A 17,207-nucleotide genomic window follows, 5' to 3' on the forward strand; every position below is an offset into this window, starting at 1 on the left:
TCCAATTAATCCTCCGAGTCTGATCCCTACTCCTATATGTTCTGTAAAGGAACTATTACTTTACCTTGAAATCAGTGAACAACATAATCTAGTGTTCTCTTGGAACATAGACATATTATATGGTGGAGATCATTCTTGAACAGGAAACAGTTAAATATCTATCTTAACTTTATATTGTTCTGAGTCTGTCATTTTCATTTATGGTTGGGTATGGATCTTCAATACTTTTTGAGTACCGATTGAAATAGCACAGAGTATTGAAAACTGACAACCAAAAAAAGTTTTGCTTAGGCCTAATTTTTCTTTGATCAGATTTTTTTTTTTCTATATTTTTGCAAAATTTGAGGCAAAGTTGTTGTATGGGTGATTTTTGTTAAGAAAATATAATAATACATATATAATCTATTATTGTGTTGAAAATTATTTAAAATTGTCATATACCTAAGTTTGTAGTATATGCTTCTTTTGGTAGCAAAACCCAGGTGTTGTATTGGCACTGGTATCATAAAATTTCAAAGGATAACCAAGAATATTTTTGACTGAACACAATACATTATTCTAAAGAAAAACAAAGTCACAGAAGTAGCTATTCAAACACCTAGATCCCAGGGTACGATGTACTACAAGGGCATTGTGCTTTATTACCTCGAGACAATTTTGTGCTCTGTTCAGTATTGAGAAATGTGATTAGAAGCCGGCAGCTTTCAGACAGTGAAGCATCACAATGAGAGATAAGGCGTGGTACAATATAAATAAGTCTTGCTTGCAGATTTTCTCTTAGTTTCTATGCAGATTTGTAACTCATGTCAGCCCGTTCGCTGCTGCTGGCTCAAAGGCAGTTACGCTCGGGATGTCACCGGAAATTCTTTGGAGCTGGAGGTAAACGCTACCGGGAGATGCTGCCGTCATAAACAGGCTGATGAAAATACAGAATAATCTCACTGGAACGGCCCTGCAAGCGACAGGTAATGCAACAGTTTCTGGGAGAACCGGGCAACCATTAAAAAGTACTTCTGTTATGGCCTGTCTCCGCTGTGTTGTGTTGCAAAGCTTCAATGCTTCAGGGAGAGCAGACTAGCCAGCTAGCTAAACACTAGCTGGCTAGCCATAGCACTCTGGGAGGCGGTGGGTGCCATAGCAACGGTTTAGGAAACATTGGCTGTGGTGGCTAGCTAGCTAAGATAGTACAGGCTAATGGTGGTTTGTTATGCTACAGTTCAACAAGGCGTCATAGAGACTTCAGTGTCCAGTTTAGCGTTACGCAGCCACAAGTCACTGTTATCTACCTTGCGTCATTGCCAACAGTACTTAGGTGTAACTTTGCGCCGTGCTTTTTAATAAGCTGTCAAGGATGACAGACTGTTGTAACGTTATAGTGCTGAGTTGAGCTAATATGGCTAACGGTAATTTCCATCACATGCAGTAAGCTAACGTTAGCAGCCAAGGCCGACCGTAAACTTTATCTCAACGCCACCGTTATGTAAAGGCTGACTTTCTGTACTACGACCTGGTTTTCAGACTCATTTGTCTCGGATGCGCCTATTGTTCGATTAGCTTATCGTTAAGTTACTTTGTCAGTGTTGTCATGAGTCAACCTATTTATTACTGAGTCAATCAGCTGATCTGTAGCAGCTAAGGTTAAAGTTGGCGCTAACTTAGCTCCTAGTTAATTATTTTATGGTACAATTAGTTAACCCACGTTGGCTAATCTTCAGCACATTTATGGTTAGTGGGCTAATGTTACGCTTAAATGTTGGTGCAGTTAAAAATGTATGGCCTTACTGAAATTGCATCGATAAGTTAACGGTAGTTAGCTAACATTCCGGCTAACTGTTAGTGTTATCCTTTTTTCTTTACTTTTTTTGTTGTTTTTTGAATTTTCTAATGTAATTAAACTTGTAAATCATTTCTCAATTTAGAAATACATCAGCACTTTCATTTCATAATGTGTTGTCAAATTGGACCTGCACCTATAACTACTGTATGTTCTCCTGTTATTTTAAAGGTTTCTACAAATGTGATTATGTTAAGTTATGACTAATTGAATCGGTGCGCGAGTGAATGTGTGATGTGTGAACTGAGTTTGATCTTAACCTCCATTAACTGTTATTTCAGTATTCTGCTTGAACTAGTATGGATGTTGATGACTGCAATGGCCGGTCTTACATATCAGGTGGGACTCTATCACATCACATCTATCACAAATATACTTACCTTCAAAGGCTGACATGTGGTTAAATGACAGATCTTGCTTGTTTTCTCTTTCGTTGCAGCTAGTGGAGACTCTTCAATGGAAAGAGAGTTTTCTGGGGCCCTTGGAGGTCCAACAGTGAGCACTCCAAACAGCAAGGAGACCTCTCCTACTCGCTCGCTCAGTGGTCAGTGAGGAAAAAAAGTGTGAATTCCACAAAGTGGACTATACAATGGTTAATCACATCCCAAAATCTTAATTATTTTCATGTCTCATCTTTATTAGTTCAGAATATATATCATGGAACTGCATTTCACTTTCACTGTGACATGTCAAATGTTTGCAAAAACTTTATGATTGTTTTGTTATTCAGGATACTCTTAATAATATCAAGTTTAGATGAGCTTACTGAGACAACCCTGCTCTAATAACTAAGTTAATTATCAAGTCAATTAATTCTGGCTACATGCTGGTTGACAATCTCATTTAAGGCCTACTGTATTTTTGCTCCTGCATCTCTTTAGCCAACTCCATTAAAGTGGAGTTGTACAGTGATGAAGACCCAGGTCGTAGTACTGAAGATGAAAGAGGGGAGCGAGTAGAGGAAGGAGGTCCAGAGCAGGCATCAGAGGCTGTCGGAGGCTTCAGGGAGCTCACCAATCCTGAAACCATGCCAACTGGAGCCACCAGGCTGCCAAATGGAAAGCTCAAGTGTGACGTCTGTGGAATGATCTGCATTGGGCCTAATGTTCTCATGGTGCACAAACGCAGCCATACAGGTGACTGATCAGTTTAGTTCACAAAAATCTTTTCCATGAGAAAACTTTTTGTTAAGTAAAATTGGATAGATTTAAAAGATTTTGATATGTCTTGTAGACACGTTTTTCAATTTGTTGTATTGTATGCCATTGACACAAGTACTTATCCTGTATTGATGGATAGTTACATTGGAGTAAAAAATATGGGGGAGAAAAAAAAAACATTTTTTGAGAAAAAAAATGTTGATTATGCAGAGCTAAAAATCTTGCTTGTGCCAAATGTATTTGAAACTGGTCATTAATCAGAATGAATCGCAGGAAAGACCTGCTCTGATAATTGTAATGTAACAGAGAAGTTGGACTTACAGGTTTAATTATTCCCAGGTGAGAGACCATTCCAGTGTAATCAGTGTGGCGCCTCCTTCACTCAAAAGGGTAACCTGCTCCGTCACATCAAGTTGCACTCAGGGGAAAAGCCCTTTAAATGTCCCTTCTGCAGCTATGCTTGTCGAAGACGAGATGCACTTACTGGCCACCTTCGCACTCATGCAGGTAGAGGACAGATTCAAGCTTAGCGAGTGACTGTTTTAATTAAAATAGTAGACATGTTTAGACAATAATAATGCTATATTCCTTTCTCCCCAGTGTCCTCTCCAACTGTAGGGAAGCCCTATAAGTGCAGTTATTGTGGCCGTAGTTACAAACAGCAGAGTACCCTGGAGGAGCACCGTGAGCGTTGCCACAGCTACTTGCAGAGTCTGGAGTCACAGCAGCCATCCAGTGCACAGACTCCTGGTATGTGTTTTATGACATTAATCGACATGACATATCAGAAGTAAACAACATTTTCTCAGATAAGACAGGAATCTGAATCATAATATAGTGTTGCAAATATCAGTCTCGAAAGGGATTGTAAGAAGCATCTAATGTAGAAATGTAGTCTACCTCCCTAACAAAGTAATGAACAGAATCCCCCACTTATAGTCACTTTTACTTTATATCCAAAACGTGGTTTAAATTCTAATGAAAACCAGCATACAACTTAAACATTTGGGATAAATGCTGTCTGAGTAATAAGAAAACCCCAAAAATAACATCACAGTTTGTTTGTACTCTGTGCAGGAGAGGAGATGAGAGAGCTAGAGTTTATACCAGACTCTCTACTGCAACCCTCCTCAGACAAGATGGCATTTATCGATCGGCTCGCCAACAGCATCACCAAACGCAAGAGATCCACACCACAAAAATTTGTAGGTGAGCATTTGGTCTCAGTGTGGACGGGTGCAGGAAACTTTAAAAGCAGCATTCATTGCTTGATTTGGATACCACGTGCATTAGGACTGATCTTTTTGTCCTAATGATGTGACCACCAGCTTTCAGGATTTTATTCACATTTGTTTTATTCAAGTTGTATGATTTGTCATAGCTTACCAACAATTGTTTGGTTTGGACGCATCTGATTCACCCATAGCTTCAGGACTACACTCCAGTCATTTGACTTAAAATAAATAGATCCATTTTTAGTTTTGGAAACTCAACATAACTACCGGCGTCATTATGCTATTCAGAATGGATCTAAAAAACTGGCAGGCTGTTTATTTATCTATGCAAGCTTTCCAAAGATTTTTTTGGGAAAATGGTGTTGTGACATCTTCCACAGACTTCCATTGTATAATATCGTAAGTTTGTCTCTCTCAATTGTAGGACAGAAGCACATACGCCTCAACCTTGGAGATGCACCTTATGAGTTCAGTGCTGGTTTGGATAGAGATGGGGAGATGCACGCAGGGGACCTTGAAGCCCCGCACTTTACTGGTCTGGGAGGAGAGTACACAGGCATAGCAGGTAATGGAGCAGGGGTATCAGACACACTGAGACCTCTACACCTTCCCACCACTCACCCTTCATGTCTGTCGGAACTCAGGCCGATCCACAGCTCCTCTCACACCCCCATTGCTCTAGGCCCGAGGCTGGATTGTACAGGGACAGGAACTGGGCTGGGAGCTGTGGGTGTAGGGGGAAGGGAGGCAGCAGAGGGTCATGAAGACCTGCCTGTCGGTCGAAGTCATGTGCCCTCACCTAGCAATGGTTGCCAGGACTCTACAGACACAGAGAGCATGCCGGATGAGCCATGCAACAGTACTGCTCTGACTCCAAGCCTGCACAGTAACAATGGCCATCATCTTGTCCACTCCAACAACCATAACCCAGTGCCTCCTCCCATTGCACATCACAGGAGCCGGGACAGACACAGCCCCAGCCACGCCAAAGAAAGGGAGGTGGAAAGAGAGGATGGAGGCCACTCAGCCCCCCCTCCTCCTGCCCTCGCTCCAACTCCCAGCTCACCTACCGCACCCTCCTCCACTTCGAGGGAGGCTTTTAGGGTTGTAGACGGGGAGGGGCGGGCTGTGCGTTCTTTCCGTTGCGAGCACTGCCGTGTACTTTTCCTGGACCATGTCATGTTTACCATTCACATGGGCTGCCATGGTTTTCGCCAGCCTTTTGAGTGTAACATCTGTGGCCACCGAAGTCAGGACCGCTATGAATTTTCTTCACACATTGTCCGCGGAGAGCACATCCTTGACTGAGGGTAAAGCGTGGACAACCTGCTACACCTATAGCTATTTTTACACTGAGACAAGGACCTGGATGGGTTTGGTCTGCATACAAGCTAAAGGGGACACTGATGATGTTAACCTGACACAAATATTTCAAAGAGGCATTGGTACAGTACGTATAATCGTAATCCTTATTATTTTTAATGCACTTGGAACAACAAATCTATTTAAAATGCACTTTGAATTAAATGTATTCTAAAATAGATGAAGAGCCAAATCACTTTTTCATCCACAGATGTGCCTTGCTCCAAAATTCAGGATTCAAACCTGATGCACAAATTATAGTAGACCATTCTGACTTTAGTCCATAGCATAAAAACTTGCCCCTCTCGTGCACTTTAACAGAAATAATGTAAAAAATAAAAAAAAATTAATGTGAAGAATGAAGAAGGCTCGCTTCCAATGGAATCTGTAGAGTTTTTAATGCCTTGTTGTAATGTTTTTCATGATTCCCTAACAAATGTTACATTTTGCAAAGCTTTTACCATCTTTGGGTTGACTGTGTACAATTGATTGTTTCTTAAAATGCGAAGTGCAGACCAAACTCAAAAACCAGGTCCAAGTTGAATAGTTGTGTTTGAGGAGTTGTCCGTGAATTAGAAATGCACTTTCGTTTTTAATGGGGGTTTGGTTGACAGATCTGAGTGTATGTGTGAGAGAGAGTGAAAACATGAGAGACCCTGTGTTTTTTGGAAGTAAATTGAATAAGTAAGTGAAAAATGAAGGCCTTTATTTGTGTGAATGCTGAGTGGGACTATGTATGAAATGTTTGTTTTTCTTTTCTATGACTGCTTTTGTTGCACTGATACCTGCCAGAATACTATGATTATATTAAACTATTTTGTAGAATACATTAATGACCTGCACATTTCTCTCAAATGTGAGAAAAACTGATGGAATGTTTTTCTCACTAGGAAAGGAGTACGAGTATCACTGCCACAATTTTAGAGATTACTGAAGAGGTTAGGGTCTCTACAAGTCCGCAACATTTTCCCTTTCATCACCCCATCAAACTGCAAACCAACACTAACACTTTATGCTATATTTAAACCTGATTTTGGTGTTATCTCATTGTATTGTGCCTTTCTTCACCCTGATCACACCTTGTTGACCAGACTGAAGTACATGAGCTACTGCATCACATCTTGAAAGTGATCATTGTGGGTGATGTTAGAGATCATGAGTTATAAAATGATTAAGCACTCAAGTTGTTTTCCAGACACTTAAGTATCTGGCTTATGGCTTTGCACAATATCTATTTATCCTATTCAGATATGGTTGATTTATATTAAAGTGTTAAAAAAAAAGCAATTCTGCTACTTTATCAAAGACTATATGTGCATGGCATTTGGCACATGCTGCTATGACATGAATGAGTGCAGTGTACAGCGACAGTTTACTACCGTCCTCACAGGTTAAATCCAAAAGATGTTTTATTTGCTTTTTCTTTGAACACTTTCAGTCCACAGTCACCAGGAACTGTTGTGACATTAGAGTGAGACAAGTGTTTATTTCACAATCAGTTCTATCAGTTATGGTTAATAATGAATTATGCTTTCTTGGTAAAATTGTGCAGAAACTAAATATATGTCAGGAGAAATGTGTCAGTTCAAAGAACACCGTCAGCTCATGATTCTGATTCAGTCAGTCTGTTTACATGTTAAAACAACAGAGATATTTGTTTTAGCCACTTTTCGTGAGATTGATCTCTATGTACGCCATTATAAATGGCCTCATGAGAGTTTTGGACAGACTTAACGATTCATGTATGCACTGCTATCCAAAAAACCTGAAGAAAATGGTAAAAATGATCAGTTGACTTGAGCCCATTAACTTTTAAATTGCACACAAAATGGCTTATGGAACTAAATTTATCCCATATGTGTTTATCAGAACTGATATTTTGACATTATTTAATAAAGGGTAGATCTTTTCAGCTTAAATAAATGTTGCTTTTCACAAGTCTTTTGCAGTCTAAACAGAAGCAACTGAACTACTAAAGGCTCTAAATGGACATTTTAGCTCTGGGAACAGTTCCTTAGTTCTGTCATGTATTAAATTTAATCTTGTATGGATTCTCACACTATAAGTAGTGGTCTAAATGTGCAAACTCCAAAATATAGTTTTTACAACAGGGAATAATAAATTACTTGGTTTTCATATTATTTTTAGACAGTGAGTGTGGTTCTGTATAGCACCAAATAATGGTTCCCTCGTGGCTGAGCCAAAGAGCCAGTACTTCCCACTGTTAAGCACTTTTCCCTATTAAGGGAAGTGACAAAAAGAAAAATTCAAGTAAATTAATTTGTACATACAGTATAAATTATGCAGAAGCTACAAGATAAAATATTTTCTTTTCATACCTCGGTTCCCTTTTTTTCCAAGTTCTTGAGTGGAAATACATTTATTTGAGGGATAATTAGAAAGTTGGCTTTGTTATACATTGCTGTATGAGATGTAAGAGAACATCTGTTGTTGGCACAATGCAATGTGGTGATCTTGTCACCAATATAGAAACACACAAACTTAAACAGGTGGTTAAAAACGTTTTTTCCAAAGTAATAATTTAATTTAAAAATCAGATTATCTTCCCTTAATAGAAGAATAAAGACTGTTAAGTCATGTTAGGACAGTAGTTGGTTTGTAAACTAATCAGACTCTTGAAATGTAGTTTTCTGCAACCTGATCTAGACATTTAGTGTGACTTAAATGTAAATGATTTGACACCAAAGTTGTCATTACAAATCACTGAAATTGTCACATCAGTTTGCATGAGCAAGGAAATATTTTTATCCAATTACATCTTAGGCCCTGCTTTACATTGTATATTCTGATTTAGGCAACAACTTATCTAAAAAAAAATAAAGGCCCAGGTGTGATTCTTCTCCAGTTGGTGTGATTTGTGTGTAGTAGACTTTGCTATTGTGCCTTTGGCCTGAGGTCTTTTCTGCATTTTCCTCAACAGTTTAAATTCTCAAATTTTAAGTGCGAAACTTATTTTGTTGATCCTGTGGTGCAAGTGCTGCACGTTACAAAAGGCTCCACATTATTTTGGTCATCTTTAAATTTTTTTTCACCAACGGTGTAGAGCACACCTAAACCAACAAGTGATCAGTGGCCAATTTTACAACTGATGATCATAGATCCATCAGAACAAGTTTGGCAATGCTGGCAGCTAGAAGCCAAAGAAATTACTTTAGATTAATTAATTGTGTAAAATATCTTGTACACCTAAACCCACCACCATTATATTGACCTTTAGAGTGACAGTATATTAAAGAAGGTGTGGCACCCCAGTTTATGTAAGTTCTTCATCAAAGCAGGTGCACATTCACCATCTCAAAGCCCCTTTTGTCTTCACAGGCTGAGTTTGGACATTTTTATTTTTATTTCTGTGCTACACTGGGCAGTAATGTGCTTCTAAATCTGATGCATGTGGTACCAATGCTGTTTGCTCCTCAACCAACACCCCAGTCACCTTTCTGTTGTATTCTTAAGGACAACCAAATAGACTGTCCACTCCCATACAAGACTATACTTAAGAAAAGAAACTAACTAGTTTTGTGGTATTTTGTGTTCAAATGTTTTCCTTGTTGCACTATTTGTTCCCTTGAGTTTTACTCTTTAACCCCCCCCCTATAAATGGTCTGATATCGCTTTAAATAACTGCAGAGCCTTTTCAAATGTATCATATGTAATTATGCTTTTGCGTAATTTGATCTTAAACTACTGTAAGTTTTGTACTGTAAAAGTCTATTCCAAATAAAATACTTGACAGGCCTGTCTTCTCCTACATTTACACAGCACACAGTCAGTTAAGAATAATGAGCTTCACACTTTCAACTTTTTCAAAGGATTTTTGACTTTATTCCTCAGGTGTACAGCATCTTCAAAACCTGCTTCACATAGGCTTTGGATTAGCTCTTGGTGCACCAGCCTGTGAAAGAGAAAAGACAGTTTTAGAGCCATGTGACTTATTGATTGTCAAACACAGGTGTAACCAATTACATTAAGTTGGGCATATGAGACCTGGTGCTCCAATATAGTGCATACTTGCTTGTTTCAAATTAACAGTCATTAACATTATTGGTTTCACTTGTTCTTTTCCTGCTATGACTAGTCCAATTATCCAGCAGCACAAGACTTCAGTAAACATTCAGGGCAGTGTTCTGGATGGTGCTCACCGTGGGTCTGAACCTGGGTGGTGGGGTGCGGTCTTTCCTGGCCTCACAGGAGCGGTTCCTCACCACTTTACTGTGGATGGCACAGCTGACACAGTAGTGCAGCTTCACATAGAGCTTGGGCAGAACATAAGCTGCAAAGCGGACACAGGAGACGAGTACAGATGAGGACATGCTGACAAAAAAAATATACTAAGAGTTTCATGATGTGTGAAATGAAAAAAAAAACAAAGCAAAAATACACTCACAGTCAAAGACACTGGCCTCTGATATGTCTCTTACGGCGGCAGCCTCCACTATGTTCCTGATGACAAACTTCTTGATGGCCTTGTCCTTGGGGACACAACGGGCACAGTTGGTGCAGCGGATGGGCTGCACGTGCCCACGGCCCTTCTTGGCACGACCGTTATTCCTCCTCTTCTTAGTCTGTAAAACAGAGGCCACAGTTAGTGCATAGTGCATTTTACATAACAGCCTAGAAATTCATCAAGTGATCGTTAAATATCAAAAACTATAAAGCACCTAAAGCAAATGTGATCTGATTGTGCTTATACAACCTAAGTTCAGTATCTTTTGTTAGAGGAAAAGTGGTTCGCAGAAAAATTATCAGATATTAGCTATTAAAAGAAAGGCATGGAGTTACAATACATACCAAAAACATTAGAACATTGGCAAAAGTAGGGTTACAGCTATTAATTATTTTAATTAGTTAATCTGTCCAGCTACCAGGCAATGGTGACAATTATAACTGCCTATCCCAGTTTCTAAGAGTCCAAGATGACACCTTCAAATGGCCAATAGTCCAAACCCCAAAGACATTTAGTTTTATGATTTTCATCTGAAAAGCCAAACATCTTCACGTGGTTGCAAACTGCATTTACATTTTAGTAAAATTTAATGATTGTAAAAATGCTTCTATTTTAATGTCAACTAATCATTGCAGCTGTAGCCACTAGCCTGAAGTTTAATTTTCTACAATTTTGAAAAAACTTAATTTAGACATGAACGACTGTAAATTTAAATTTTCAATAACGCGCTTCCACCATTTGCAGAAATTGAGGAATAAAGATACACACGTAAGCTCACGCTCAAACAGCCCAATTAGCCATAATTAGAGTGTCTATGCCATGACGGTATAAACTCACTTTACAACACGTTGTATCAGTATTTTGTTAGGTGAACACAGGCCATTACTTTGCGTCTCTTGTACTGCAGGCAAGACTCAACACACAGTGGATCGTCAAACGCATGGATTGGCTGCGGTGTTTCGAGGCTACTGTTAAATGTGTACTTTCACGTTTCGTATTTTACTTTACGTATTGGAGGACACGACGAAAGAGCAACACATGTATTTTAACCCATATTTTCCCCAATGTATTTGACCGCACTTCAACAGCGGCGTTATTCTGGTTCACAGGAACACATGCACAAAACGGCTAGCCTGCTAACAGCTAGCGTTAGGCCCAGACTCATTTTTTAATCAATTTGACCAACATCTAACACTGATTCCCCACACCGTGTTGAGTAGTTTGTTTATAGTACCTAAAAAGATACGATAAAGTATGACTGTTCGAATAAAACATCAATTTATTTCGGTTTTGCCATACGGCCGCCACTGAAAGACACTCACCATGTTGCACGGGAAGCTGGAAAGAGGACCGGAAGAGGTTGTACCGCGAGAAGTAGTGCAATCCGCTCCGCCCTCTAAATATTTATATTAAGAAGGCTAGCTAATCGATGTTATGTTTTATTTTTATTATCTAAAATATTTTGTGTTTGGTTTACAGTTAAAATTAAAAAATAACTACATACAAATAACTGCGGAAAACAACATTAACAAACTTGTATTCGCGGAGGGATATCAGTGTACATATATTTCTATCCAAACGTCACCGGAGCGAGCGGAGCTGTCCATTACTGTGATAATCCAGAGAAGGGCAGTGCCGTCGAGCAACGCCGTGTATAAAACAAGTACACCTATGTTCTTCAATTCTTTTACTAACATCGACAGGATACAATGAATTAAAATACGAATATTTTTTTGCAAAAAATGTTATGTTAATATGTGACCTTGAATGTGAAATTAATCAGCCTACTTTGTTCTCTTGGTTTTATTGGCCATATGATTTTTACCAAAATGTGAAAATGTCATGTTTTTTTTTCACCCATGGTTTGAATTCTACTGGAAATACTTGGCTAGAGTAGAAACAGAAGAAAAACCGGCCCTCTACAGACTACACATGTATATAAGTGTTTTACACTTATCAGGTCTAACAATGGGACTGTGCTGTGTTGATGATGAGTTTCTGTTGCTGTATATCTATTTGGAGGATGTGATTTTTAACATCTCTACAGCCAAATTGACAGTGAAGCCATTAGAGACAGCAGGGAGGAACTATTCGGATTTTTCAGAGATTTTTCATTTAATAAACGATTTGTACAAATGGGGCCAATTTTTTTCCATCTCCTCTAAAATAAGTAACAAACATCTCCCTCTCCTCTTAAGCTAGACCAAGAAAGAGATGCAGTGTGTCATAGAGATGAAAGAGTTGCAAGATAAGCAGGTGTATTACAAGTTATTCATTCAGTTGTTTTTAGTGTCTGCTGTTGGTCTTCCTCAAAAAGAAGGTATTTATTTAGATAAATTCCTCAGATGATGCTCCATCTCCTCTTAGCGACGTGTCACCTTTTAGGTAGTCAGTAGCCTATTACATAAGGCTATACAGTGGCACTCTTTCTAAATTATCTGCCCTTTACCTGACACAAAATGCTATTCAGTAGATTCTCATACAAAACACCTGAAGAACAACACACTTAAGAAGGGTCACGTGAGCTGTTGCATCATGTCGGTTAATTCATTCTGAAGGCTGTTCTCACATTTGTGTCCTCACACTTTAACAAAATGTCCTCTCGCCTTGTAAAAAACTCTTTTTGCTGTTGATCATATCATCTCTGGTTTCGAGCCACCTTCCAAAGGAGCAGAGAGGAGTAAAACACACTTGTTAAATGATTAAGTCTAATCTCTCTGCTTGTGGTGATGACTTGTACAGATTTATTGGGTTTTTGGCAGCTACTGCTTCTGGTAATACACAATCTGACACAGGAAACACCAGCTTCAAGCTCTTAAACTTCATGAATCTGCAATTTCTCTGTTAGTGCTGAGAAATGCCACTGTTAGTGAAGCTGTTAATGGTACAACACATATCCTAAACACTGACCTCAAAAGTTAACAGTTGTATTATCAGAAGACAGTAATTCCAGGTCTTAGTATATCTATTAAAAGCAAGTATTAGTACTAAATGAACACAAAGAAGAAAAAAATACAATTAAAAAATGTTTATTTAAATAGTTCTGTGCCTTGTCCTTATTTCTTCTTGATCTTCTTATCCTTTGCCTTCTTTTTGCTAGGCTTCTGGGAGTTGGCCTTTTTGTAAAGGTAAAGTCCCACCATGCCGAGCAGAGTGGGGACCAGGGCCAAACACACGAGGGGGAACACGTCGTTGACCATTTTCTGCCACGGTGTTTGCTGTGTTAGAGAAATCACCTCCACCTCGAACTCAAGAGCAGCATCACCTTGGACAGATCAAGGTTAGATTCATTGTTTTGTAAAAATACACAGTTACACACGTACAACATGAAGCGAAATGCTTGGTAGTATTTTTTGTTATTTTAAAATATATAATATTACATGACATCTAAAAAAGAAAAAGGGTAACCAACATATATTTAATTTTTTATCTTTTTCTTGTTGTAAATAAATACTATTTACAACAAGAAAAAAATCCTATAAAAAGATTAAAAAAACTATTGAAAACACTTAACGGTTTATTCATTTCTTTTTTTTTTTTTTTTAATAATTTTGATTCATCCTCACATACACCATCCCGCTGATGTAATTACTCACTATTGTGTATTAATTCACAGCTGAAAGTAGTCCCCAACAATTACACTAAAAACTGCAGCTGTTTAAGGAAATCACTAAAAACATGAAACTTTGTACTTGTACTTTGTATTCCCCACATTTAAAAATTTGAATATCAGCCTCATCCTAAAAACAAATGTTCAATGTGATTGTGCTAATGTTAAATATATGTGATCATACTTAGCTGTGTAGAGCTGCACATTGAAGCGCAAAATTAGTCTCCAGTATGTACAGAACGGTGACTATACTGCAGCATTCAACATCAATTTGATTTTTCTGTAGGCGTCTGCATATGTGTGCCATAACATTACACATATGTACATGAAGATATTCTTATTAACACTGCTGTGTTGTATGTGTAGTGGTGCAGTTTCTCAAATCCTCAGTCAACCTCTGGTGTCTCTCAGTGTGTGTTAATTTGTGTGCTCAGTACCTGGAATCGTAGGAAGGTAACCCTTTTTTCCATATGCAAGGTGAGAGGGAATAGTGGCTTTGATTTTTTGCCTGAATGAGAGAATGAGAAACACAAAACGCCGTTACCGAGGAGCCGTTTCTCAGATTCTATCACAAAACCATTAACTTTGTTTTTTTTTTTTAAACTGAATCCATTGCTAAGCTTTCTCCTCTCAATGGACCTTTACTTTTCGCTTACCCTTCACACACGCCAACCAAGCTTTGTTCCAGTCCTGATAAGAAAATCACACAGAGAAAATCAGCAAATCAGCAAAGCAGGCACATTCTCCGCCACACAACAGGCTGCAGTTATCTCTCAAATGTAACCCAGTTTGTTACTGACTGAGCAACACAGCCTTGACAAAACTATTATTTGTTCATTTACCAGCAATAACTGTCCTCTTCCCCAGCTCAACAACAAGAGGGTCCCGGGACAGTGATGAGTCGATCACCTTTCCATCCATCAGTTTACCCTGAACAATGAAACATAGATTGAGAAATATGAGACAATGACATAAATGAAAAGCCACTCAAAGATATATTTCAGCTCAGTTAGTTTAAATCTGTTAATTTTTTAGTTCTTTGTGTATTTGGTGCATGCTTTTAAGAAGTGAATTTGACTTAATTTTATTTATTTATTACTTAAAGAAAGCAAAAAATATTGTGGTTTTGACATGTGTTTACTTTTACTTTTCAACAGTGCTGTTCCAAAACATTTTGAACATCTATAGTTTTGCACTTTTGATAAAACAATTTAAAAAACAAATGTGTGTTTAAACATGTGTATACTCAAAATAGGAAATAAAAATAAGGTGGATATAAAATAATTGAAATATTTCATCTTTTATATTAGAAACTATATACATAGATGCACTATTGGCTAGAGCTGAATGAATGAATTTTTATCATACAGTAATTCTGCGTTTGATAATGTAAGCCACAGCGTTGAAAGATGGGCAGCTTCTACATAAATTTAGCAATCAGAGTTTGTCTCATCTGTGTCATTAATTAAAGTGTTAACTGTTCCTAAATCTGTTGAGATTTGTTTATAAACCACTCTGAGTCTAACTGGACTCTTAGTAGATGCTTTATTAGTGACATGTGCAATGGAAAGGCCAAGCTGCTGCCCAGAGACAGAGACAGTCCCAGCATCTGTGGTAAGTTAGGTGATTGAGACAATCAAGTCCATTTACATTTAGATCAGGTTAGGTTTCATTAAATTTGTTTATTCCCTTCTCACATTCTATGTAATATTCAGTTGGAAATTTAATTGGGTTCTGTTGTTTTATTATGTTGGTATAATGGTGATATTGCAGCTGTGTGTATTATGTACTGTATGTAGTATATGTGTAAGCATTTGTTGATTATATTGTGTATTTTTTACTATGGACCCCAGGAAGACTAGTTGTTGCCAAGGTGACTAAAAGGGACCTAGTGTAAATATTACTTTGTATGTGTTTTGTTCATACTGTGTGCTATATGCTTTAGCCACAGTCTGTGCCTCTGTGTATATGATTACTTTCGAGCTACACAACTAAGCATCAGATTTTCCGGAAAATACCGAAATACCTGAAGTTTTTTTTTCGTCCTTACAGCTGTTCCTAAGGTATTTCATAAATCTTCAAGGAAAAGGTTTTTTCAGGTTGGGACTGTATTTCCTCTCCAGGTATCAGGACAGAAAATGTTCTATTTCTATGTGCTTTTTGTAAAACACAAGCAAAATATTAACGTGTTAATATTATATTAATGTTATTTTGTATTTAATTAACTAACTCTTTTTTTATGGCGCAATACACAGCATATTCTTTCAACCAGATGGTTAGTAGAGTCTTTCGGGGTTCAGGAAAAAGTTTCAGTAGCCTACAGAATGTTTCCATACGTTTTATTAAATGACCTTTTGTGTTTTTCAAAAGTATTTTTGGGGAAAATCAGATGATGAGCTCCGTGTCTCCAGTGTAATAATGAAGCACATGTTGGAACTAACTGTGTATGATATGGCAGCAAATGTGCAAATTACCTGTCATTACACATTTTGTTATTGAAATTCATATCATCAAACACTGAGTTTTGAAACTCCTGAAGATCAACGCGCGTGTGTGGAAACTGGAAACCACAGAGCCTCCAGTATAATGCATGGACGAAGTGCTGCCCACTGACACACAGTGCTGTTACTGCTGACGTGTTGCACCGCCCCATCACTCCATAGTAAAAGCCGAATCGACCTATTCACACGTTACATTTAACCATATGAACCACACACGCATATACACACTAAAATACTCACTATCTGTCCCATAGTCAAAGAGGACCGTCTCTCCCAGCTGCTGACCGCAGGTCTGTTTATCATTCAAATCCACTGTCAGTGTGTAAATGCATAATCAGCGGTGTGCACATGCTTTATTCAGACGGTGCCACATTGACAACAACTGCATTCGTCATCAGCTGGGCCCTTCAGATCTACAGATCTTTATCCGACGCACGCGCACCGGGCTGGATTGTTTAACTCGTGTAGTTGACAATGAATAAGTTGCTGTTTATTTGTCTTACCGTGTAGTGGATTTGCAGCGTGTCTCCCATTGTGGAAAGTACAGAGCAAGTTTCGGGTTTCACCTTGGGTCAGAAGAGTTGACTGTTAACACTGTTGCATGTATTTATCATTGCGTGTTAATGTATTAGAGCCGCTGTTTTACTGCAGTATGACTGTTACACATGTGTCCCACTCACCAAGGTCTCCACCTGCAGCTCCTCGGCTGCATTTTCTTCTCCCTGTGCGAGTCCACAGGTGAAAGCTGCGAGCAGGAGCAGAAAAACGCTGGTCTTCATTGTGAACTTCTGGAAAAGAGCTGCCATCCAACAACTTCCGTGTATGCTTCTTCTACACACAGCAGATAGAAAGGGAGAAAGAGAGAGAGAGAGAGGCCGAGCTGCACAGTATGCCCGTCGACCTCTCAGTCCAAAATGGCTTAGCACCAAGTAATGCTGATGTGTTATAGTACTGTAGCGATAAGGACTAGCAGTCCGTGGACGTTGTCCCAACACCTGGGTCTCCCTGAAGAGCCCGCCTCATACATTCCGCTCGCATCC

The 17,207-nt window shown here is 38.7% G+C and overlaps 3 protein-coding genes across 6 annotated transcripts; 1 reads left to right on the plus strand and 2 right to left on the minus strand.

Annotated features, from left to right (window-relative positions):
- The first annotated feature begins 639 nt into the window (after positions 1–639).
- Positions 640–8,633, plus strand: LOC130177309 (zinc finger protein Eos-like). 4 transcript variants are annotated; one of them, XM_056388918.1, is made up of 8 exons: positions 642–965; positions 2,116–2,173; positions 2,274–2,378; positions 2,716–2,970; positions 3,334–3,501; positions 3,595–3,744; positions 4,072–4,203; positions 4,654–8,633. In XM_056388918.1, exons 2-8 carry the CDS (start codon positions 2,134–2,136, stop codon positions 5,535–5,537), a joined length of 1,734 nt encoding a protein of 577 aa, XP_056244893.1. In that variant the 5' UTR covers positions 642–965; positions 2,116–2,133; the 3' UTR covers positions 5,538–8,633. The 4 variants fall into 4 exon arrangements, with proteins under 4 accessions (XP_056244909.1, XP_056244893.1, XP_056244901.1 ...); XM_056388926.1 differs by lacking the exon at positions 642–965 and adding an exon at positions 1,074–1,725; XM_056388934.1 differs by lacking the exon at positions 4,072–4,203 and having other exon boundaries at positions 640–965.
- Positions 8,634–9,404: 771 nt separating this feature from the next.
- On the minus strand, positions 9,405–11,521 carry LOC130177345 (40S ribosomal protein S26). Its single transcript, XM_056389002.1, has 4 exons — positions 11,379–11,521; positions 9,997–10,174; positions 9,752–9,882; positions 9,405–9,504 (listed from the first exon to the last, which is right to left on the minus strand). Exons 1-4 carry the CDS (start codon positions 11,379–11,381, stop codon positions 9,469–9,471), a joined length of 348 nt encoding a protein of 115 aa, XP_056244977.1. The 5' UTR covers positions 11,382–11,521; the 3' UTR covers positions 9,405–9,468.
- Positions 11,522–13,069: 1,548 nt separating this feature from the next.
- fkbp11 (FKBP prolyl isomerase 11) lies at positions 13,070–17,207 on the minus strand. The gene is made up of 6 exons (XM_056388958.1): positions 16,848–17,207; positions 16,671–16,733; positions 14,509–14,596; positions 14,323–14,356; positions 14,104–14,174; positions 13,070–13,321 (listed from the first exon to the last, which is right to left on the minus strand). The coding sequence occupies exons 1-6, from the start codon at positions 16,971–16,973 to the stop codon at positions 13,113–13,115; spliced, it is 591 nt and encodes a 196-aa protein (XP_056244933.1). The 5' UTR covers positions 16,974–17,207; the 3' UTR covers positions 13,070–13,112.

This window comes from Seriola aureovittata, chromosome 2 (genome assembly GCF_021018895.1).
Source record: "Seriola aureovittata isolate HTS-2021-v1 ecotype China chromosome 2, ASM2101889v1, whole genome shotgun sequence".
Lineage (NCBI taxonomy): Eukaryota > Metazoa > Chordata > Actinopteri > Carangiformes > Carangidae > Seriola > Seriola aureovittata.

Excerpts from the sequence above, each read along its gene's own strand:
- LOC130177345 (XM_056389002.1), bottom strand. Across the intron at positions 9,883-9,996 it reads AGAGGCCAGTGTCTTTGACT|CTTATGTTCTGCCCAAGCTC; the intron begins GTGAGTGTATTT and ends TCCGCTTTGCAG. Across the intron at positions 9,505-9,751 it reads CACCCAGGTTCAGACCCACG|GCTGGTGCACCAAGAGCTAA; the intron begins GTGAGCACCATC and ends TCTCTTTCACAG.
- fkbp11 (XM_056388958.1), bottom strand. The coding sequence starts at position 16,973 with ATGGCAGCTCTTTTCCAGAAGTTCACAATGAAGACCAGCGTTTTTCTG. Across the intron at positions 14,357-14,508 it reads GAAGAGGACAGTTATTGCTG|GACTGGAACAAAGCTTGGTT; the intron begins GTAAATGAACAA and ends TTTTCTTATCAG. Across the intron at positions 14,175-14,322 it reads TTGGTTGGCGTGTGTGAAGG|GCAAAAAATCAAAGCCACTA; the intron begins GTAAGCGAAAAG and ends TCTCTCATTCAG.
- LOC130177309 (XM_056388918.1), top strand. The coding sequence starts at position 2,134 with ATGGATGTTGATGACTGCAATGGCCGGTCTTACATATCAG. Across the intron at positions 2,174-2,273 it reads TGGCCGGTCTTACATATCAG|CTAGTGGAGACTCTTCAATG; the intron begins GTGGGACTCTAT and ends CTTTCGTTGCAG. Across the intron at positions 4,204-4,653 it reads CACACCACAAAAATTTGTAG|GACAGAAGCACATACGCCTC; the intron begins GTGAGCATTTGG and ends TCTCAATTGTAG.